The following is a 24943-nucleotide window of genomic DNA, read 5'->3' as shown; positions in this document are numbered from 1 at the left end:
AACTTAAATGGACAATGGATAAGAACAAATGTCGAGCTAACGGAGCTACATAAAGAACCCTACATATTAGCGGTAATTAAGGTTCAAAGACTTAGATGGTCGGGCCATGTGCAGAGAAAGATTCCATCTAGAATTCCCAGAATGGTACTACCTAGTACATTATCAGGCAAAAGGCGAAGAGAAAGGTCAAGATGGAGCAACTAAGTTAAAGAAGAAATGAGAAGACCTAACGTAACGAACTGGGAAAGAAAAGAGAGTGACAAAGAATAGTACATCAAGCTAATAGTACATCACTACTAGGCCCGTAGTGCTTACATATTATTATTATCATTATTAAACAATAATAAGATAATTTTATGTGTGAAAATTATAAAAGAATTCATTTCAAACATTGTGCAATATTGTGTAACCTCACTTCACTTCTATTCGATGGCCAGCTAGCTCATCCGATCTAATAAAGTTGAGTTTACCATTATTTATTTTGATTTTGTATTTAGTTCAGTATATACGTACAAATTTTTGTGGACCTATATTACAAAGTGATCATTAACAAATTAAGCAGTGGGAATACCTTGTATATTTGAAAATATTTTAAAATGTTTAGCTGTACTCGACCCATTTTTATGTAGATACACTTTTTGTATCTTTTTAAACAATTGAATAATCGAACTCTGGAGTATAAGTTGATCAACGTGTACCTATGTGTAATAAAAGATAATTAAAATTTATTTTATAAAGGATACCTATGTTAACAAAATAACTGTACCAAAATTTAATAAAATTAAATTAACTTCAAAATATTATTTATGATTAAATATTCTAATAACAGAATTTTATCACCTTTTTATAATTACTATAATTAAATTACCCAAATTATATAAAAAAAACTTAAAAGTCGTTCCTATACAACTATTATAGTTGCGTGAATGAGTGTTCTTGACGACGTCATGCGCGAAGCGAACCGATTTTAGAACATTATACCTGTCCTGTTCACTTTCTCTCAATATTACGATATCAGCACCGCATCCGTTTATTCGATGAGACAAGAGACTCTCAGTTTCAGTCTTGTTTATAAAGTTAAGAGTGAACATGTGTTTATAGTATTTTTTTATTTTTAAATACTGAAATAATGGAATATCATTAATATCATATGGTATTGTAAATTTTTAATTATACCATGGTGTTAGATGATCTTGGATTTTATCAATCTCAACAGTAAATTTAATGAGACATAGACGTAAGTACTAATAATTTCTTCTTTTGATCTAAAAATTGAGGTTATAATGTCAGTGTCGGTTATAAATAGTATTTAAATTAGTAAACTATAGCGTATTTTGTATTTCATGACCTAGACTACGTTACTATCAACGTAGACACTCTTCTTATGGTTTCATAACTATGGAAATGTGGTTGTTATTATAAATATGCATCCCTTAAATATATATATATATATATATATATATATATATATATATATATATATATATATATATATATATATATATATATCTATATATATATATATATATATATATATATATATATATATACAGGGTGAGTCATGAGGAACTTTACATACTTCTACCATATGCTCCCTCAGGGAGCATATCATGTGGCCACTAAAAAATGTCAACTCCTCTTCTTTATTAATTAACAGGGTGATTTGTGTAATTGACCATTTATTTCATTTGACTGTAGTGTTTATACGGCTCATTTGATTTTTTTAATTTTTGCATGATACAGTACACTACTATCAAGCATTCGACTGGTATTAGCTAAACTAAAAAATTCCAGGACTGGCTTTTGAAAAATTAATTTAGGGATTCGTATTAAATATTACACCCTGTATAATTTTTTTTTAAATGCAATAAGTGATTTTCAAACTACATAAATAGCCAATGAAAACGACATATGCGACAATGTTGTCGCACTTTTATTAAATTTTTAGTGAACGATCAAATCTTACCAAAAATAGAACAACCATAATGAAGTATCAAATTATAAGGTATTAATTTAAACAAATGTTATAAATTTCAAACATTTTAATTAAAATGTTTGATCTAATGATAAAATGATAAAATCTTGATAAAATCTAATACGTAGAAAATTAACATCTTTACTGTCACTTTGTATTATCTCGACGATAGAATCAATTGTTTTTCAATTTTAAATTTTTACTCATAGATCGTATTGGGGCATTATTTTCGATAAATAATAAATTAAATTGATTAAAAAGTCAAACCTCTTGTATGTGTTAGTTTTTGGCGTTGACCGTTTGACGTTTCTTGATATTTTATACCCATTGTCATTATTGTCATTATCAATTGTTATTTATGTGTACAAGAATACATATTTCTTCTGTCATATCTACGTTAAGTACATTGTGTTAGTTTTGGTAGAGCTTTTGTTACTTTCGTTCAAAATGTCACATCAGTTTTCGACCACAGAATATGCAGACATAATATTTGTTTATGAATTCTGTAATGGGAATGGTAGGGCTGCTAGTAGAGAATATCGCAGGAGATTTCCTAATTGTCGAACTCCCAGTCATCCAACATTTGGGTCAGTTTTTAATTATTTGCGAGAAAATGACACTTTTCCTAGTGGAACAACAGAGCGACATGTAGATGAAGCGCAGGAAGATGACATTATGGACGCCGTTACTATGAACCCTACAATAAGCACTAGACAGCTAAGTCGAGAACTCAATGTTACTCAATCAAAAGTAAGTAGAGTCTTACAAAAAAATAATCTATACCCATATCACATTCAAATGGTTCAGCGACTACATGCTGGAGATGAGATCGATAGGTTGGAATTTTGTAGATGGATTAACAATAATCGACCAACGCTATATAGGACACTATTTATAGATGAAGCCCAATTTACCAGAGACGGGATAAATAATTCACGAAATTCACATGTGTTGGCAGAAGAAAATCCCCATGCTATTCGAGAACGTCGTTCTCAGTTAAGGTTTTCGGTTAACGTGTGGATTGGTGTCATAAATAACCAATTAGTAGGTCCTCACTTTTTTGATGGTCTATAACAGGGCAGGTCTATTTGCACTTTCTACAAAATATTTTGCCGAATTTGCTTGCCAACGCGAACGTTGCTATCCTAGGGATGTATTTTCAGCATGATGGGGCACCCCCACACTTTTTACTGGCAGTGAGACAACATCTCAATAATGTTTATGGCAACATGTGGATAGGACGTGCAGGTCCTATTTCGTGGCCTTCAAAATCCCCTGATTTCAATCCCGTTGATTACCATATTTGGGGACGATTGAAGCAACTAGTTTACGCAGTGAATATTAATAACCGACAACAATTAATTGATAGAATTATACATTGTTGTAATACTATTAGAAACGATCCCCAGAGTATCCGTAATTCAATACGTCAATTAACAATTCGGCAACAAAAATGTGTACAGGCTGCAGGGTTCCATTTCGAAAATCTATTTTGAATTATTTTTATTTTGTTACCATTATTGTATCTTTTCCAGTTCTAATTTATGGGTTTATCATAACTATGTACATATTTTTAGTTTTTTTTTAAATTGTTCTTCGTTATTGTTAGTAGTTACTGTTTTTTGTTGTGCAGTGACTCAGTTTATCATTTCAATTAAAATGTATGAAATTTATAACATTTGTTTAAATTAATTACCTTATAATTTGATACTTCACTATGGTTGTTCTATTTTTGGTAAGATTTGATCGTTCACTAAAAATTTAATAAAAGTGCGACAACATTGTCGCATATGTCGTTTTCATTGGCTATTTATGTAGTTTGAAAATCACTTATTGCATTTTAAAAAAAATATATACAGGGTGTAATATTTAATACGAATCCCTAAATTAATTTTTCCAAAGCCAGTCCTGGAATTTTTTAGTTTAGCTAATACCAGTCGAATGCTTGATAGTAGTGTACTGTATCATGCAAAAATTAAAAAAATCAAATGAGCCGTATAAACACTACAGTAAAATGAAATAAATGGTCAATTACACAAATCACCCTGTTAGTTAATAAAGAAGAGGAGTTGACATTTTTTAGTGGCCACATGATATGCTCCCTGATGGACTCTACATATGGTAGAAGTATGTAAAGTTCCTCATGACTCACCCTGTATATATAGATGTAAGGGATGCATATTTATAATAATAACCACTGTATATATATATATATATATATATATATATATATATATATATATATATATATATATATATATATATGTATATATATGTATATGTATATATATGTATATATTTGTAATAAGTCAGAGTCGTTCTTTAGTGTATTGATTTTGTTTCCCTGGAAAACTGATGCCTACGTTACTGGAGAATAATGTAAAGGTAATAAAGCGGAAGCGTCTATACAGTCAGTACATTTAGGTTGTAATAACTTCAAAATATTTTTGAGTCTAACAGTATTTTAACAAAATGCTTTCACACGTCAATTTTTATTTTCAAATGCGCATCTTACGCTATAATTCCATATACTAATGACGTCACCACTTTCGTGTCAATGACGTCATCGTTTTTTTTTTTAATGGAACAACATATTTTTCTATTCATTTTTACACTTCACAACAATAGTCGATTACAAAAATGTATAATACTTATAGTCTGAATTAATTGGTTTGTGAATTACAGACAAATGTTACATCAGAAATTTTAAATCTAAAATTTTATTTAGGACTGGACTAATAAACATTGTGAGATTTTTTAAAGAGCTACGGTTTTTACTGATATCGTTTTTGATATTCGCGATAGCTAATTCCGACAGAGGGCGCTCAAGATTTCAAAGATGGACGATATCTTCGGGAAAATAAATAATTTTGATATTATTTGATCTCGAAGCTATAAAACGTTTAATATAAATCGTTTACACGTGTGGTTTGCCAAAGTAAAAGTTGGAGTACTTTCTTCAAAGTTTTATTGACTCCCAAACCTGAATAAAAATAAAATTAAATGTTTGTTTTTTTTACAGTAAGTCTGAAACGTCGAAGGTAAAATTTACATTGTCTCAATTATTTTTGTGGTTGCAAGGTCGACAGAGATATTTAGTTGAGGGTGAGGCAGTTTTTGGAGCTGGCTACGTTATATTTTATAAATTACGCCTTACGTTTTCTACTAATAACTTCATGAGACCTTTGGGACAATTTAGCTGATGGAACAGCAGCTTTCTTCAGTCTTCTCCATTTAGTTTCAGGTGTTACTATAAAGTAAATTAAATATAAATATATTAAAAGATAAATAATATTTTAATCAACATTTACTTGGAAAGTACTCGTTCTCAGTAAAATGTAAACTGCAGGCAGTCATGTACTTGGTTATAGGTTTGCCAATTCGCAAAATGCATTGCCAAACTTTTATGTATGGAATTTTTTTTGTAAATTATAATAGGATGAATATTGAGGAACACTGCAATAGTTTTTTTAAGTCGAAGTCATTGTTAATTACAATATAAACCGATCGCTAATATGTATACAAATTACTGACTATTTCAAGTTCAAGGTTTTCGCGAAGTGGATGCTTTTTAAATCTACCACCAGGCGTCGCCCACTTTGCAGTTCCTCGCGAATATCGATGGCTCATATGAAAAACATTTTAACTCACTTTTGCTTAGTTTAGAGGAGTGCGATTAAAAAAAAAATTTAACATTATATTTTTTTTTCTTAACTTACTCTTTAACTTTAAAAATTTTTGTAGTTTTTGTAATCCATATTTAATAACTTTTTCTCAGTTTTTCATTTTCACTTATCACATTGTTATTAAAATTACTGGTCCCGATTTAGGTCGAGTTACAATACCAAATTTTTGAAGAATTTTAGGTGAAGATCATTGTAAGTGGTTTATATAATGATATTTCAACAAAATATGTTTCTTTGATAAGATTCATATAAATAATAAAATATAAACTAATGAGTAAATATCAAGATAAAGAGAATATCATTAGTTTATTTTCATCATCATCATTATCATCATCATCATCATCATACAAATACACATTGAAAATATAAATTGAAATATGAAAGCATTTTGTTAAAATACTGTTAGACTCACAAATATTGAATTTATTCCAACTTTGTATATTCGTTGTCACAATTTTCTATTGTTTAACAAAAAGTATTTTATATTTTTAAAATAGAAGGAGAACAGTTAGTTTACACCCATTCATATCCTTAAAAACAGGCGGATCTTCTTTTAAACTTACCTGCTATTTGTTATTTCCTTCTAATTGGATTTAACTCTGTGTAGTAATTTTTTATACAAGAATGAAATATAATGAATGAAATAAATAATTTAGTGGCTTCTTGGTCTTGTGAAAATTTATGTATCGTGACGTTTTTTATGTATCTACATGGTGCTTTTTAGTCCGTCATGACTGATTTCTCCTTTCCTTCTTATAAAACGTAGTACCCGAGCCTTTCCCATAAAACCTGCTCGAGAGGGGAAGGGAAAAGAATTTGTACGTCGTTGAAAAAAATATTTTAAATAAAAAATCTGATTTTTTATTAGCTGACATAATTCTGAACAAAAATGCTTCATTAGCGCTTTTTCTATAGAATGAACCTTTTACCAAGAAAAAGATTTTTAATCTAAAGTAAGCACGCGAAATCAATTACAAAAAAAAATAAAATTTGACGGTATCAACTCGACGGTAAATATTCGATATCTTTTGATCAGAGTGCATTTTAAAGGTCAAAGTGCATTTTAAAGGAAAAATTGCAGCTTTCTTATAAATTGTTTTTATTTTACCGCAAATGAGGTCAGTTTCTTTAAATCTGTTAAATAAACTTTTTTCTGTTACTCAACTTTTGGCATTTTTTACGATCCTTTTAAGATCAATAAAATTTATCATTTTCATTGACCAATCGCTATGGTAATGAGCGATTACTTTGACGAAACTGTCCTCTGCTGTTCGTATAAGTTCTTCGAAACCTAGTTTTGTCCTTTGTCTAACGTTTTTAATCTTATAATATTATGAAATTCTTCTATTTTTATTGTAATCACTGGTGGATAGTACACCGCTTAGAGGTCTATAAAGAAATAGAGATAAGTATGGGACGATTGCACTGATTTTACCTGAGGAGTGGTCAACTGAGAGTACGATTACGCTGAACTAACTTAGATTGTCCCTAATCCCTGGGTATGATTGCGCTGCCTTTCGTTATTATCTTAATTTAACGTATTCCTTGTGTGACTGTCCGACAACCATAATTTATTAGTAGACGAAATAGGTTAGGTTATATAATTAAAAATGGAAATAAAATATAAGAATTTATTCCAAGGATATACACTTACATTTATGGGCTTATGTTTCTTCTTCTTGATGTGCCTATCCGTTACGAATGTTGGAGATCATCATGACAATCTTTATCTTATCTGCAGCAGCGCGGAAAAGCTGCACAGATGTTGTATTGAACCAGATTCTGGGGTTCTATAACCAAGATGTTCTTCTTCTTCCCAGACCTCGTTTTCCAAATATTTTTCCTTGCAGGATAGCTGGAATGGCTTATGTTTACTAAGTATAAAACATATTTTAATATTGTGTGATATATGTACACCTAATTAATTAAATTAAAAATATAACTAAGTACCTAATAATTATCGTGCTGTAAGGATTATCTTTGCTGCCAGCGCAATCGTGCCCATAACTTCAAGAACCTTTTATCGAGACCGGATTATAGCAGGTAATATCGACGCAATCGTATACTGCCCTTAGAGATTTCCAAGTTTCTTGTACAATACTTTCTGGTTCTGGGCTCGGGTTTTCTAGTTGCGAGTACAGATTTTCTCTGCATATTGCTTCTATCTAGCTAAGCTTGGCTGTACACCGTTCTTACATAACCGGTTGCGCAGGTATAATTCTTGTTTTTATATTTGTTTCTAGTGCCCTAGTTACATGGTCTTCTTATTGTAGACGGATGTGACTGATTGCTGTAATAATATCTTTTATAGCAGTATCATTCTGCTTATGTATATTCAGTAGCTCAAATTATATCTGCGTCTCCACGTTCAGTTTTCGCAAACTTCTCCAAAGATTTTCTTTCCCATATTTTATCCTTTTGATCCAACAAAGGCATTTGACCGGGTCAAATTAAATTAAATAAAATAAATAAAGGTAAATAGAATTAAATAAAATTTAATCAAGTTAAACAGAATAAGGTACGTAAAATTTAATAATAATTAAATCAAATTAAGTAAAATAAATAAAGCTATACCTGTAAAAAGGCTGCTACACTGTGTCATTCATAAGTTTCATTCTGATTATTTTTTGAGCGTTATGTGGTGGGGGTAGAATAGTTCGTCGAATCGTGACGTATGATACATTAGTGGAAGGAGGTAGCGAATACGTTGAGACAGAACACACAATGCGGTATTGCCAAAAGGGCATTATATCATATCTGCTTTGTTATTAGTCCGATTGAAGCGTGTGATACGTTAAATCAAAGGGAAGGATATAACGAATATATTAATAAATATATTGAAAATTTATTTAATTTATTTATTTATTTATTTTATTTTACTTGAAAGTTGTTAAACATAAATACAAGATAATACTGAAAATGTAAATGAAAAATATATTGTATATAATATTTAATAAATTTTAAAAATTTCCAAAATCATTAAACAAAATTTTTAAGGAAAAAAATATGATTTTTTAAATTTTAAAGAACTGAATGTCTGGTGTTATAATAAAAAATATGTACAATTCAGTACTTGGCAGCCGTAAAATTTCATTAACCCACACATTAATAATAGCCACTTTCCAATTGCCACGCGCCGTTTTTATTTTTTTAAAGTTAATGACTGTATGGCTTTTCTGTCGTTTCTGTGTTTCGATGTCCTGCCGCATGCGAAAGGCGAAATCACCAGTATTTTATATTTAACGGAAAGTCTGGTAGGTATATTCTTTCGAAATTATAAATCGAAATTATAAACCAAAAATTATGAATCGAAATATTTAAAGCAAGCCCAGATATATTACGTGTTATGTTATATAAAATATAAAATTTCATTCAAATTAAAAAATCATAATTTTTGCTTTTTTCTTGTTTATTTACATGTCCTTCCACGTTAATCAAAAAAATTTTATTATCAACTGATTTTTATTATAAACATTTTTTTTTATTTGCACAGTTGCCATGATGCCAACGACTTATAGGTCATGGTCATCTTTTTGGGGGTTTGCCGTTAGCCTAATAATGATGCCCAGAAATACAAAATACGCACTTTGTTGCATATATATCTTACATAAATATTATGTTTGCTTTCAATTACACCAACATTGTTAATTATTACAGTTGATTTAAATGATCAAGGTCAATAACCGCCTACCCGATGGATCCTAATAATGTGGATGGGTCTAACGTACGGAAAAAAAGTGTTCCGTCAAAGGTAAGAAGTTGATTTATTTATTTATTTAAATTATACAGTGTGTAAAAGCCAAATGGAATAAATTTATTATTTAGGTTACTGTACATATTTATAAAAAATCCCGAAACACGTGAAATTTAAATTATAACTTGACATTCTTTAACGTGAAAATGCAACCGCTACCTTCAACCCCCTTGACAGGTACAACCCCCAATTTTTAAAATAGGAAGTATAAGCTTGTGATATATCGTTTGAAAGATCTTTTTATTCTCCATTCAAAAATGTTGTCGCTTTCAAGTTTATTAAGATTAATTAAGATAAAATAAATTAAAATCATGTGGTTACCGAAATTCGCTACAATACAATCAAAAACTAAAATGTAATGCAAAACGTAATAAAATGTAGAACACGAAAAAGAACTATGAATGTTAATGAAGTAGATGTTCAAAATGTTCACCGCGAACGTCTTGGCAACATCCTAATCTCAAATAGAACTGTCTTCTAACATTATTTAACATAACAGGCGTGATCGACCTAATCGCAAGCGTTATTCGTTCTTTTAAGTCATTTAAATCAGAAAGTTTAGTTTTGTACACATGGCTCTTCACATATCCCCATAAAAAGAAATCTAATAATGTAAGATCATTTGATCGCGCTATCCACCGATTGGGAAATATTGTATCGAGGTACTGCCGGACATTAAGTTGGTAATGTGGTGGTGCTCCATCCTGCTGAAACCATATCGTATTCGCTGGAACTTGAGGGTTTCCTGGATCAGGATATAAATTTGCCAACGTTGGAATGACATCATTTTGAAGTAGTGCCAAATAATTGTTGCCATTCAAGTGGCCCTCAATGAAAAAGGGGCCAATGATATTGTTTCCTACAATCCCTGCCCAAACATTAATCTTTTGAGGGTGTTGAGTGTGTTCTTCTCTCATCCAGTGAGGATTTTACGTGGCCCAGTAGCGGCAATTTTGCGTTTAGCATGACCGTTAAGTGAAAAAGTACACTTATCAGAAAACATAACGTCTTCTGTCATATCCATCCAAAACATGTCCATCATTTGCTCACAAAAAAAGTTCTCCTATCAAAATCGTCTTCCATGAGCTCCTGAGTAGGTATCATCTTATAGGGATGCAATTTATTTTCTTCTAATATGTTTACTATCGATGTATGGCTAGCATTGAATGTAGTGGATGCCTGTCTACTCGATGTATGTGGATTTTTCTGAAACTCAAGCAACACATCTAATTTGAGTTCATCACTCAGTGTATTGGCAGCTGCTTTTTTATCTGCCTTACATGACCAAACTCGCGAAACTGCTTCTCTATTTTACTTATTGTTCCTTGGGATATAGGCGATAAATTAGGAAATTTCTCATGAAATAGGTGAGTTACTTCCTGTTGTGTTCGAGTGTTATCTCCATAACCAATCATTTGTAAAACTGTTATTTTATGCATTTTCGTTAATATAACCATTTTTCAGAATTGAATTGAACGAACTTTTTACTTAAATTAAAATACTGACAAGTTAAATAAAACAATTTACTAATGCGTGTTAAAATAACGTTGCCACGGAAATTCTTTTAAAGTTTTTTAATGGTTACCATCTAAAAACCATATTGCTATGGTTTTTGTTCACTTTCTCATTATCAAGACCTAAACGGGAATTAAGTTTTGAGTATATTTTAGCGAATTTCGGTAACCACATGATTTTAATTTATTTTATCTTAATTAATCTTAATAAACTTGAAAGCGACAACATTTTTGAATGGAGAATAAAAAGATCTTTCAAACGATATATCACAAGCCTATACTTCCTATTTTAAAAATTGGGGGTTGTACCTAAGGGGATTGAAGGTAGGGGTTGCATTTTCACGTTAAAGAATGTCAAGTTATAATTTAAATTTGACGTGTTTCGGGATTTTTTATAAATATGTACAGTAACCTAAATAATGAATTTATTCCATTTGGCTTTTACACACTGTATGATAAAACCCCATTAATAGACTAAATCACAATAAATGCTTAGTTTTAAAATAAGTATTATAAAATACAGTGTTTTCGAGCTTTTTATCGAAGACTTATAGCGAAGTTAGAAAGACGAAGTTTTATACCAAGAGGAATTTTTACGCAAAATTATGCTCTCAAATTTAACCCCCTACTACCCCGCATTAACCCCCAGTTTTTTTCAAAAGCAAATGTGGTCGAGTGATATATCACTTGAAAGGTAATTTTTTTTCTACACCACAGATTTGTTATTTTTTTTAATTTACGTAATAACTTTGAAAGTAATTTTGGATTAACCTAACTAATTTATTGATTGAATATTAGCTATAACAAGAAAAACATGAAATTTCAACAAACTAACTAATTACATGTTCTAAGTGATCTCCTGTGACCTCAATACAGTAATACAGTATATTTTCAAAGCCTCTTTGTACATTTGCATATACCTCCGGTGTCAATAATCGACATTCTGTTACAATTCCTTGTCGCAACTCTGCAAAATCTGCAGGCGGAGTGGCGTATATTTTTGATTTTAGGTATCCTCACAAAAAAAATCCAAAGGTGAAAGATCCGGTGATCTAGTCGACCACTCTATTGGATCACTTCTCCCAATCCAAGGCGCTGGAAAACATTAATTCCAAAATTATCTTACGCGTATATCATAATGTGGGGGTGCCCTGTCCTGTTGGAAAGTCAGTTCATCATCTAAAAGATTTTATAATTAGATTCCAATGGTTTAGTGATGAGCGGATCAATAACGTCTTCTAATAAATTTAAATAAGTTGTTCCATTGAGATTTCTTTCAATTAATAATGGTCCAATGTCGTGATTCTCTGAATTGCCAGCCCAACATTTAATTTATGAGGTATTTGTGTATGTGTCTTCATGAAAAACTTAGGATTACTGTTACTCCAATAACGACAATTATGTCTATTCACTTCACCATTTAACATAAAAGTAAACTCGTCGGAAAAATATGTATTGTACAATCAATGATGGTTGTTATGATTTCACTTAATTCGTCACAAAATTGAAGTCGACGATCAGGATTATGTTCGTTATATTGATGAAATAATTGTATTTTTTGTAAAATTTATTGTATTTTATAATTTGATTAACACTAGATGCTCCTGATGCAGTAGATGCACGAGAGAGTTGTCTGATAGACTGTCCATTCATTATTCATTTGTAAATGATTCAATACCGCCTCTTCAACTGCTTCATTCCGCGATCCATGGTCTACTCCGTGCTTTGTGTTGTTAACGTCACATGTAGCTTTAATCTTATCAGTTAAATATTTAACGTATTGGTGACTTACGTTTTTTTCTGGGATTTTCGTATTAAATATCCTTGCCGTAGCGTTAGCACACTGTGCTAATTAATCAGTCGTTGACAAATTTCAAATCAAAAGTAACCTGGTAAACAATAAAGAAGATTCATTAACTTTAAAAAAAATCATATGAAAAAGTGTTATTTTTCATCATCATCATCATTGGTGCTACAGCCCTATAAAAGAGCCTCGACCTTCCCAAGTCTATTACGCCAGTCAGTTCTATCTATTGCCAACTGTTGGAAGTGATAGTTTTACAAAAAGAAAAAAAATATCTTCAACACAGTGGCGTGTGGAAGTTGTGCATCGATTTGCAGGTTGATTAAATTATTGTATTGGAGGTCACTAAGAACATTTAGGATATACATTTTGCATAAAAATTCGTCCCTCTCCCAATACAAAGTGACGTGTTTCTTTACATTTTAAAAAATTTCTTGGTTTCTGAGTTTCTGTGGGGGTCAAATTTTTGTTGGAGCACACTTCATAACTAACTTAACTACAAATCATCATTATTTTAATTTTAAATTGAACAATAAGTAAAGTCTTAATATAGAACTAAAACAAAATGCTTCTCTTATATATATTTTTAACTTGGTTACCGAGACTGAATATTTATCCAAAGGATTGTTAATAACATAAATGGTTCTATGAACCATATGAACATGGAAACCAAATGCCACTATTTTTTAAGCAGTATTTGATGATTTACTTAATTAAATTCGTTCGAAAAATTTGTATATATGGCATCTATTTGTTCTCCTTATACCTGATAATATCTGACTGATAGGTAACCAGATTAGTAACTGTAGATTTGTTCTTACTAAAACCATGTTGTTGTTCCTGAAGAACATTCTTACATATCCATGATAATTCATTACTTACCAAGCAGCCAAATAACTTAGGTATGACTAATTTTATAGACATTTCGATAGTTCTTAATGTTCCCTTTGCCACCATTTTTGAAAACAGGTACAATAAAGCTCTCCTTCCAGGCGTCCAGAGAGATCGATGTTTTTAATGATCTATTAAAAAAGAAAAGGGCAAGACAGTTGAATATACACTCTTTAAAAAAATATTAGGCAGTTCATCTAGGTCCAATAATAACTTATTAGAAAGTTTAAGAATTTCATTAAATATTTCAGTTCTAGATATTTCATTGCAAGTGATATTTTCGCTGACATTTTCAACAATTTCAAAGTTATTAGTATCTAGATTGTCAACATAAACTGTCTGAAAAATTCCTGACAATGAATGGTCATCATGAGATAGTGAACTTGGTAGGTAATCTATGACTAGACCGTTTACGTAGGTAGTAAAGTATGACAAGTCATATGTCAAATAGTTTTAAAGTACTGGCAACAAATAGTCAGTCTGTGGTTATATTTGACCCTATATCATATTCTTCGTATATGGTATGTTATGCCCTTTCAATAAGTACTAAACATTGCAAAGGACATTGAATTTCGCAAAAATTTTGCATTGTTTTAGTTTTCTTTAATCATATATTACAAATATTTGCAAATCAGTCTCCTTTTACCAATAGAAAAAACCTAGGTGCTAAATACATTTCATACAGAATGCTTAGATGCTTACAGGTGAAACTAAATGCAATTCACTCGGTGCTGAATTGACATACCTCCTTGTATAAAAATTCCAACGAATTATGTGCCTTAAGTAGAATTTTCACATATCGGACACAATTCTTAAAATTAACTTAACCTTTTTTAAAAATATTCATAAGATTTGATTTTTTTTTATTAATTTTTGTTTTTCTTACTACTTATTATATTGTTGTATAATATACTTAAAATTGAGTTTTTCTTTTATTATATTTTTGTACCAGTTGTACAACTTTGTTTTTCATTAATACTTTTATATGTTTCAGACCAAGCAGACTCGAAATGTACCAACACAAAACGCGGTGGGAGAATATCCTAAAGGCCCAGTTGCAAATCTAGGTACTGACTATGAATGGAAACTCCATTGCCTATTTGCAGTAGCTGCATTCAAATATTTTGACAACTGGAGCTTGGCAAATGAATATATCGACGCTGGAAAATTCGATGATTTGGTATTTAAAGCTGATAATGAGTGCTTGTTACTACAGGCAAAATTTAAGGAAAACAAACAAGTCTCTGATCGAGACTTCTGGTCAACTAAGCCAAAATCGGATAATTTTAGTATTTATAAATATATTCTATCATATAATGATATAAAATGGAAGTTTGAAGAGCTCAGGACGAATGCTATAATATTATGTACCAATGCCAATTTACCAGATAGCATATTTAATTCCCAAAGGACTTCTGAAAATAATATAATAAATAAAATATTTGGAAATCAAGTAACAATAGGTACCATTAAAGAAGAATATCGCAAAAAATTTGACGAAGTTAAAACTTATCAACAAAATATTAGCGACGACGATAAAGACAAACTTGCATGGCGAAATATATCTTTAAATGATAATGATATTGAAGAGTTTATGTCCAAATTTCTAGTCATCAAAGTAAGTAAAGAACAAATTGATAAACGAGTTTCTGATCTCATTACGAGCATGGAGAAAAAAAACCCTTCGTTAAAAAATTTGTATATAATAAATGATATTCACTACTGGCGCAACTTGGGCTCTAAAAATTCCGTTTACATGACGAACAATTATATGAGATTTGTTTGGTATAGAGAGGAAAATGATAGATGTATTCAACAGTTTTTAAATTACGACATCTCTTTTTTAAATCCCTATCAGTTTTCACTATCCATTAATTTAATCAAAACTAAACACAATTTGGATTTATATTTATCCAAAATAGTTAACAGTATAAAATTGATTTATACAAAACAAGACAAACCCGATGAAATGTTCTTCAAAGAAGTACTATTTCTAGCATTACAGACAGATTTCAAAACGATTGAAAATGCTGTGGAATGGTTTGAAATAAAAAACGTTAAATATTTAGTTGTTTCCTTTTTGGAAATGGACGAGAATCAAAGTAAAGAAATATATAAAAAAATATCGAGAATATTAGACACTAGTAAACAAAAGAAGGTTATCATTGTGGCAGAAAATTTCGGATTTCAAGATAAAAATGTCGAAAACGATCAAATCCGCTTAAACCTATTCGATAAAGACACACGAGAAAGAGTTTGTAACAGGACTATTGAATTTCAAGGTGAATCTATAACATTAAAACATCTGTTAAATAATTGTAAGGTGTTAAATTTAATGAATGGTTGTAAGACCTTAGATATAACGGATAAGTCTTATATTTGTTCTTTGGTTAAATCTACAGGAGAACCATTTGATTTAAACGGAGATTCGTGCAAAGAACTAGTAGAATCTATAAAAAATAAGTTATCGTATGATGACTCAGACTTGGAAGGTCAAACAATTTTAGAATTCCAAGGTCGGCAGATTATACTAGATGATATAGTAAGAATTTGTAAGATAGAATATCTAATTGACGAATTATTTATTTTACAATTAATTAAAGAGGAACCTTTGTCTTTAGGAAAATCTTCAATACCGTCAATAACATCAGAGAAATATTATGTGCCTCGACTTTTAAGTAGGGATTTTCAGAATTTATTTTCTGAAGAACTCTTACTTGATCAACTAAAAATATCTAACAAAAAGGTAGCTGTACTTACTGGCCCACTAGGTGCTGGCAAAACTACTCTTTTAGAAAATATAATATTATCGAGAAAGTTGAAAGATAAGAATTGTTCCCGACTGACGTGGATAATAAATATAGAATTATCAAGAGCGGCAGAGTATCTAGGAAATAAAAGGTTTGATCACAGTCTTTTAGGTTTGTTAATCTATTGTGAAGATACTAGAGGTAATTTCGACATACAGACTTTAAAATCTATAGAGAAAATTATAGTAATCGATGGAATAGACGAAAATAATTCAGAGTACATTCATCAAGTGCAAGATTTGCTTGAAGATTACTTAATGTCGGAAAATCTGAATATCTTATTTGTTATAATGGCTTGCAGGAATTATGACTTTATCTTAAAGAAAATTAGAAATAGGCCTAACATGGAAACAATTGTGGTAGAGCCGTTTAATGAAAATGATCAAGAGATTTTTTTTGAAAAGTATGTAACATTTAAAAATGCAACTAGCATACAAAAAACAAAAGATGTGTTTCACCATTTAAAAGCACAAGCACCTGGAATTAACAAATTTTGTTCAACACCATTTGCGTTAAGATTATTAATCGACATATTGCTAAATAACGAGGACCATGTAGAACATATATCCAAAATATTTTCTAAATCGTTAAGTGTGTATGAATTTTATAATCTTTTTTTAGAAGAGAAGAAAAAAACGTTTATTCAACAACATAAAGATGACCGTTGTGGCAAAAATACTATTGTTGTAGCAGATGCATTTGATACATATTTAACAAAAACAAGGGAGTTTACTGCTAGTAAGAGCCTTCCACGAGAATTACAAGAATGTTTCAATACTGATATATCCCCCTCTATAACTACATCGATGCTTTCAATTGGGATATTTGAAGAAAATAATGGAGAATTTAAATTCATTCACAAAAGTTTCGAGGAATACTTCGTTGCCGAATATATTTGGAAATTTCTTAGTCATAAACGTACAAGCGATTCTATGCTCTTAACTCTACTTAACAAACTGTTTCTTAATATTCAGTATGCTGGTGTCTCTGGATTCTTTGAAGAAATTCTGAACACCAAAATATCAGTCGGAGATATATGTGTCAGTAAGATTAGTAAAGAGTTTGGTCGAGTACTTAGTGAACAAAGATGGGTAGAAAGTATATCACTTTTAGTATTTCAAGGCTATTTTAATATTGTCAAATTTGTATTTCACGAATACTATGATTTTTCCAAAGTTATTAATCATAGGGGTTCTTCTGGTGAAACTGCATTGCACCTATCTGCTCACTATCCACATTTTGTCAAGTACTTGGTAAAAAAAGGTGCTGAAATAAACAGCGTTGATGACAATGGACATGGCGTATTTCATTACATTATAATGATGTTCTGTGACTCAGACAAATACAAAATATATTTTAATATGATCTTTGAGAAAATGAAATATCGGGAGAATTCTAAAACAACTACGTTTTTTGAGGAGTACTTGAAACTTATACGGAGAGATCAGCAAAACGGTATTCGGCCTAAGGTACAATGTGATGTTATTCTGGATTTAATGGATTATTTAAAAGATCATGGATTGCATTTAAGCATTAAAGATAAAGATGAAGATACATTTGTTCATTGGGCTGCACTAGCAGGTTTTCTTACTTTACTTAAAACCCTTATAGAAAAATATAAACTAGAATATACGGCTGTTAACAGAAAAGGAAATTCACCGCTTCATTATGCTTGCGTGTGTGACTCTCTTGATATACTTGAATATTTCGAACAGAGCGAATTACTATGTGTGAATAGTTCCTCACTTGTGGCTTCGAATAAACCACCAAAAACAGTTAAAATATTAAATGATTTGGATCAACAGAATGAAAGCGTATTAGTGAAAAATAAATATTTGAATTTAAGTGCTGTAACTAAAGCCGGAGAAAGTCTTATACACATAGCTGCTGCAGAAAATGCTATGAATATATTAAATGGTCTAATTAATACATATAAACTAAATCCAAACCTAGTTGACAGTTACGGATATACACCTCTTCATGACGCAGCTTTCAATAATTCCTTGGAAGCTTTCAAATATTTATTAGAGACTACGCAATTAAACGTTAGTGACTGCGACATAAAAGGTAGCAATGTTCTACACAGAGCAGCATGTGGAAATGCTTTAAAAATAATCCAGTATCTATATTCACAAGATGACTACAAACATCACTTTAAACAAAAAAATAACCAAATAATCATCGACAGCGCAGCGTGGGGAAATGCTGCAGATTGCAAATGTAATTGCAAAAACATTATCCTGTGATGTTCCTAACAAATATAGTAATACTACTGCCCATGATGCAGTTGAAAACAATTCTCTTAATGCTTTAATAATTTCAGAAAACAACAGTGTAAACTTAAACGCTAAAAATAAAAGAGGTGTTAGTTTATTACACATATCAGCTTCTAACAATGCAATAGATGTAATCAAATATTTACCTACTAGACTTAATAGCAATTCTGCAATTCTAGTTCAGAAACAAAGCTAAATTTGGTTGATGATTATGGATATACACCTTTGCATTAAGCAGCTTCAAACGATGCATTAGAATCTTTCAAGTATTTGTTAATTCAGGTCAAACTTGATGTTAATCAACGCAACGAACGTGGTGAGTCGGTAGTTCATAAGGCTGCTTATGAAAATTCTATGGAAGTACTTCAGTTTCTTATAGATGACTATAAATTAAGTCTAAAGGTAGTAGATAAATTTGGCAATACACCTCTTCATCATGCGGCTTACAATGACACACTGGAAGCATTCAAGTATCTATTTCAGTCCGATAAAATAGATGTCAACGATTGCAACAATTCAGGCGATACCGTACTTAACATAGCAGAGCACGGAAATACCATAAAAATAATTGAATACTTACACTCAGAACCTGCATATGCACATTTATTTAATATTGCAAATAAACTTAAACATAAAGGTATTAAAATGACGAAGATGACAATGGCAATACTCCGCTTCACGAAACAGCTTGCAATGATTCATTAGAAAGTTTTAAATATTTATTACAATGGACAAAATTGGATATTAAGACATGTATCCTAAAAGGTGAAAGTGTTATACACATAGCTGTTTGTGAAAACTCTATGAAAGTGCTAAAGTATCTAATTGATGAGTGTAATATGAGTCCAAATCTAGTTGATATACAGGCAATACACCACTTCATGCTGCAGCTTTCAGCAATGCCCTTAAAGCTTTCACCTATTTGTTAAAGACTGAGAAATTAGATATTAACGAGTGCAATGATAGAGGTGATACCGTTCTACATAAAGCTGTACGTGGGAAAGCCATAGAAGTAATTGAAGTTATATTTACAAGTTTTGTGCAATGATCTTGATGAACCAAGGGAAATAATAAGCCACATATAAAGCAATATGACCATAATCAATTTGATAATCTATATTGTGAATTCATCGTACGTAACAAAGTGCTGTTGGCCTGCTCGCTAAACTTGAAAAATTTACTCGACAGAGCTTAATTGAATGACATTCTGGCGACATTACTTAGATAGGAGAGACAACGACGTCGTTTTTAGTGCGATCATGTAAAAAGAATGGCTAGAAATAGATTTGTACAAGTAAGTCTTAAAGGGATCAGGTGGAGAACATCAAAGACTGAATAGTAGAATGGACTAGAATAGTAGAATAGTAGAATGGAACGATCATATAAGCCGAATAACAACAATTAAAATAGTAAAAAGTAGAGGACGATTAGTAGGAAGACCACGAAAATGATGGAACGAGAACTTACTGGAAGCACATTGAAAAACAGTCAGCCATGTCTACATAAAAAAAGGAAGGAGAAGAAGAATTCTTGAAGACAAACTGACTAGCCATTGCCGTTAGAAAAACTTCCCAAAAACTTAAGAAATATGTTGCAATCTACTACGCACGAAAGAATAGGTACTCCGAAGAATGAACAGACCTTAGACTTAATGAAAATAGGGAAAACAGGGAAGACGATATTGTTAAATCAAGTATAAAAATATAAACAGTTGGCCAAAGTACTGAAACTACACTAGGTTAGAAGAACAAAAAAATAGCCTATTTGTTTAACTGAATCTTTCAGCGGATTCTATTTTTCTAGTCACTGCAATTATTTTTAATCTCTTTATTACCTGTCTTCTTTATGTCTATAATTAGTGTAGTATTTTCTCGTTTACATACTCCACGATATATTATACAAAGATTAATCTATTTCTGGTATCTTGATTGTGCGTATTGTGTATTGACAGTTTTGTGGGATTCGACCAGAGAGAATTATAAAAAATAGTCTCCTGCATCTGGAGCAAACAAAATTGCTACTGCAATGGAACTTGTTGGTTTTACATAAATTCATGTAATAATAACATTTAAAAATTTACGTAGCTCCTTTATACAAGAATAAGGAAAAAATGGGCAGAGCATGAAATCTGGGTGTTCTTCTGATAAAGTTTATACCCCTAAATTTAGATGGTTTAAAATACTGGATAGTTTTTGCAAACCTCGTGTAAAAATATGAGAAAACAAATAAAATGTTGGTATCTACTATGAATAGTTTAGAAGAGTCTCCAGTAGCTAAATATCAAAGTGTTATTTGCAATTTCAGTTTGGACGATGGAGCTTTTTCTCATATTAGTAGATTTTTTTAGAATTAGAATGAAGTTAGCTACAAAGAAACTTCACTAAACACAAATTTGCGTTTGCGGAATTGACATGTCCTTATTATGTATATTATGTTTTATGCCTCAAATATACACAGAGAAAGGTTAGAAACAGTACATTTTTATTATATTTTATTGTGGGATCTGGTCTTTTTTAATTTTTTAAATTTATATGAAATACGAATGAGTAAATATTTGTTTCTTTCGATATTAATTGCACTTAGTAATAAAAAAAATGTATTTGCTTTTTGATAGATTAGCGGATAAATTTGGCAATAGTGTCAGAACCTTTAAAACACTAGTTGGCAGATTACAACAGATGTCCAGCAGATACCAATTGTATAAACAGCAGAGCTGCAATCATTAAAATATACTTTTTTTTAAATTTACATTACAGAGATTAAGCTATCATTATTGGCAATTTAATCCATAAAATGTGAATTTGTAAATCTTAGTTTTATTTTCGTGGCAACATTCAGGTGGTTGAAAGGTTACACTGAATAATTTTGTGAAGGATTGTGGCTTATTTCCATATAGATAATAACAAAGTAAAAATATATATATTAAAATCTCTACAGCAGAATTTACTTTATTATTCACTTTCTAACTTTAGTATTTATAGTGAAATAAAATATGAACTATTTTTCTCGTTACTTTATCATTTTATTTTCATGTTTAATTAAATAAATATTATGTCACATGCTCTTTCGTGATTTATTATAAGGACATAGAAACTGCCAAATACAAAATTTCCTTAATTTGTAGCTACCTTCATTCGGAACGTTCTCTAGACTTTAGCCATATTTATAATTTTTTATTCACGAACTATTTAAACTTGTAAATTTAAATTATTAGTACTGACAGTGTCGGCCGATATGCGCTCGACCGTTTTGCGTCCTTACCTGAAAACGGCCGGTTTGCGCTCTAACACCAAAGCTAACACTTTCAATGGAGAGGTATAGCTAATTATTTTCTTATATCGACCGTTTTGCGCTCTCTTGTAATCGACGTTTATTCTACCATAACGATCAGGTAACGGTTAGGCTAGTAAAATTAGTTTTAAAAAATCATAAAACTATAAAAAAATAAAAATAAACCATCTTCCCTTCACACTTTCATTCAGGCTTAGGACTGTCATAGTTTATACATAATATAAACATTGGCGTGTTTAGAAAATGTTTTTTTTTTAATTTTTTTTTTCGTTTTTTTTTAATTTGTTAATATTTTTTGTTTTTTTTTTTTGTTTTTTTGTTTTTTTTTCGTTTTTTTTTTCAAACTTTTTGTACAGTAGAATACAAAAAATTCTTTGAAATAAAAAATTGTCTATTATTGCAGCTTTTGGATATATGCCAGTCCTTAAACACAACCTTAAGTCCCTTGTATCTTTATATTTCCGTAAAGTTTTGGATATTCTTTCATCAAGATTAATATATGTTTTCTTGTAGATTGAAACTAAATCGATCATAAAGGTGATCACAATATTCTGCTTCTTTAACCAGGCACTTCACTAATTGGAATACATTGGGATGTGGTCTTATTAATGTATTCAGACGAAGATTCCAACCTTCTAAAACGTTATTACTGCGATGTCTTTGATCATGGCAATTCCACATTTCCTTGGTAATGTGAGTATTTTCTAACCATTGTTTGACAAAGTAGTCATAAAACTGTTCCATTTTTTCAGAAATAGGAGAGGTTCCTTGAATGCATAATCAGATATCATCGATATCTTCTATGGGTAGATACGCTAACGCCACACATTCTTATGTGCAAACGTATCTCTTCGTTGTCAGTGTATTCAGAAACAAGTCCAATATTTTGAACATTTTTCTATATACATTGATTGAAATGAAAATTACAACCAGAAATTTTGGCTTCGGGAAAATAATTTTCTAAGGCACCAATCACTGCCTGTTCAAAATCCAGTTTTATAAGAGATTGTTTCCAATTTGGTAGTTTCTCTTTCATTGATGAAAATAACATATCGTATGTCTCTTTGGTTTTGTTAGGAAGTAACGCAAATATCAATGGAATTGTATTTGTCTCCTCTGCCGTACTACCAATATCGATATGAACGGTATATATTTGACTAAATTGCTTACTGCAGCTTTTGAATGTTCCATCCATAAATACAGTGTCCTTACTGTTAACCAAAATCTCCCTAGCTTTCTTGCTGGCAAACACCAAGATTCTGTATCCCGAGGGAGTGGTCTTGTCGATAAATAAAAATTTCGTTTTGTCGCTCATTGTAATAATTTCTTCTGGAAATACTATTTCGGATGCTGCCGCTGGATCTGTGAGCAGCCCACGCGCACGTTTTCTATAATCGTTTAAACCACTTTTCACTGAAGAGAATTTTGGGATGTCTGTCACGAAATCCAGTCCTTGACTATATAATCTTTGAAATTCATCTTGATATATTTTTGACATCGGCAAATACCTATTGTCTTCCCTCTTTTTCGTGCATTGAAGACACACTGCTTCAATTTTGTCGCTGCAACACTCGGCTTACACAGATGTTCGTCTTCCTTAATTATTGTGTTATCCATAATTATGTGGCCTCGACATTTTTCAGTTTTCTCTTTCAAAAAACTCCAAAAAACCGAACCATCTTTATTTGTTTGTTTCATACGAAAACTGTACCCTTTATACAATGCACATGGTTTTCCCTTCGAAGTTTCAATAATTTGCACATCCATTTTTAAATCACTAACTCACACTAACTCACACTGATTCACAATAATTATTGATCCTACTATCTCAAAGAACGCAATAGAAATTATTGACCATCAATATGGTCATTATCACGTAGAATTTTCAGGTAATTTTTCTGTTACCATACCCTTTGTTAATGACTTAAGTAGTTACCAGTTCGCATTATCAGGTAGAAAGGAAAGTTAGTTCCAGCGATCTCTCAGTTTGGGAATTCTAGTTACTAATTATATCTAAACAATTAACTTTCATGTAGAAGGATTATAAACAGAGGTATTAAAGATTAAAGAACACTCTGTTATTCGAGAGTATTAGAAAAATTTAATAATTTTGTTAGTTTTGATTTGACATTTTTTTTTCAAATCTAAAGGAAAAAGATGTTTCTGTTTATTTGCCATGTTAGTTTGTTCATTGCAGGTTCACCAGACTATTATTGTAAAATAAAATTAAAATTATATTGCAAGAGAGCGCAAATCGGCCGATTAAGAAAAATATAGTAGTTAGATATTTCTATTATCAAAATTGCAAAGCGTAAACCGGTCGATTTCAGGTAAGGGCGCAAAACGGTCAAGCGCAAACCGGCCGTATTCAGTACTGACTAGGAATTTGTGAAAATATGTTGAAAATAGACAATTTTAATCATAATGCTCAATTTTGTGTCATAAAAACAATTGTGATAAACTAAAGCATTTCTGTGGTTATAATAATTCTCATTTGTACATAATTTTATTTATATATTTATATATACATAATAATTATAAATTTTTACAATTAAAAAGTTTTGTTTCTATATTCTTGTTTTTTATTTGTACAAGTAATTGTTTGCAATTACAATATCCTATCTGCCATAATACTGGATTTGACACTGGCTTTTTTAGATGCTGTGACGAATTTATTAGATTGTTGCAAAAAAATTGTATAGGTACGTTTGATACGGAAATTTAATTGTTTTTATCAATTTCAAATCTTTTTTTATTTTGATTTAGCCAGAAAGATCGCCAATTTATGTCATTCTAAGGGCAGCTAGATGGTTGATGAAAAGCTTGTCGTGGGTTCGAAACTAGCTTTTGACATTGGTAGTTGTTTCAACAGAACGTACTACGAACAAAGGATGGGAAGTTGTCAAGCCATTACCAATATTAAAATATAGCAAATATATGGC

General features: G+C 30.8%; 1 protein-coding gene across 1 annotated transcript; it reads left to right on the top strand.

Annotated features, from left to right (window-relative positions):
* The first annotated feature begins 1046 nt into the window (after nt 1-1046).
* Nucleotides 1047-20412, top strand: LOC140441270 (uncharacterized). The gene is made up of 3 exons (XM_072531883.1): nt 1047-1237; nt 9319-9412; nt 14619-20412. Exons 2-3 carry the CDS (start codon nt 9356-9358, stop codon nt 18678-18680), a joined length of 4119 nt encoding a protein of 1372 aa, XP_072387984.1. The 5' UTR covers nt 1047-1237; nt 9319-9355; the 3' UTR covers nt 18681-20412.
* The last annotated feature ends 4531 nt before the right edge of the window (nt 20413-24943 follow it).

The sequence above is a fragment of the Diabrotica undecimpunctata genome, chromosome 5 (genome assembly GCF_040954645.1).
Source record: "Diabrotica undecimpunctata isolate CICGRU chromosome 5, icDiaUnde3, whole genome shotgun sequence".
Classification (NCBI taxonomy): Eukaryota; Metazoa; Arthropoda; class Insecta; order Coleoptera; family Chrysomelidae; genus Diabrotica; species Diabrotica undecimpunctata.
The sequence above is the reverse complement of the archived record's forward strand: the minus strand, read 5'-3'. Positions and strand labels throughout refer to the sequence as shown.

Excerpts from the sequence above, each read along its gene's own strand:
- LOC140441270 (XM_072531883.1), top strand. The coding sequence starts at position 9,356 with ATGGATCCTAATAATGTGGATGGGTCTAACGTACGGAAAAAAAGTGTT. Across the intron at positions 9,413-14,618 it reads AAAAAAGTGTTCCGTCAAAG|ACCAAGCAGACTCGAAATGT; the intron begins GTAAGAAGTTGA and ends TATATGTTTCAG.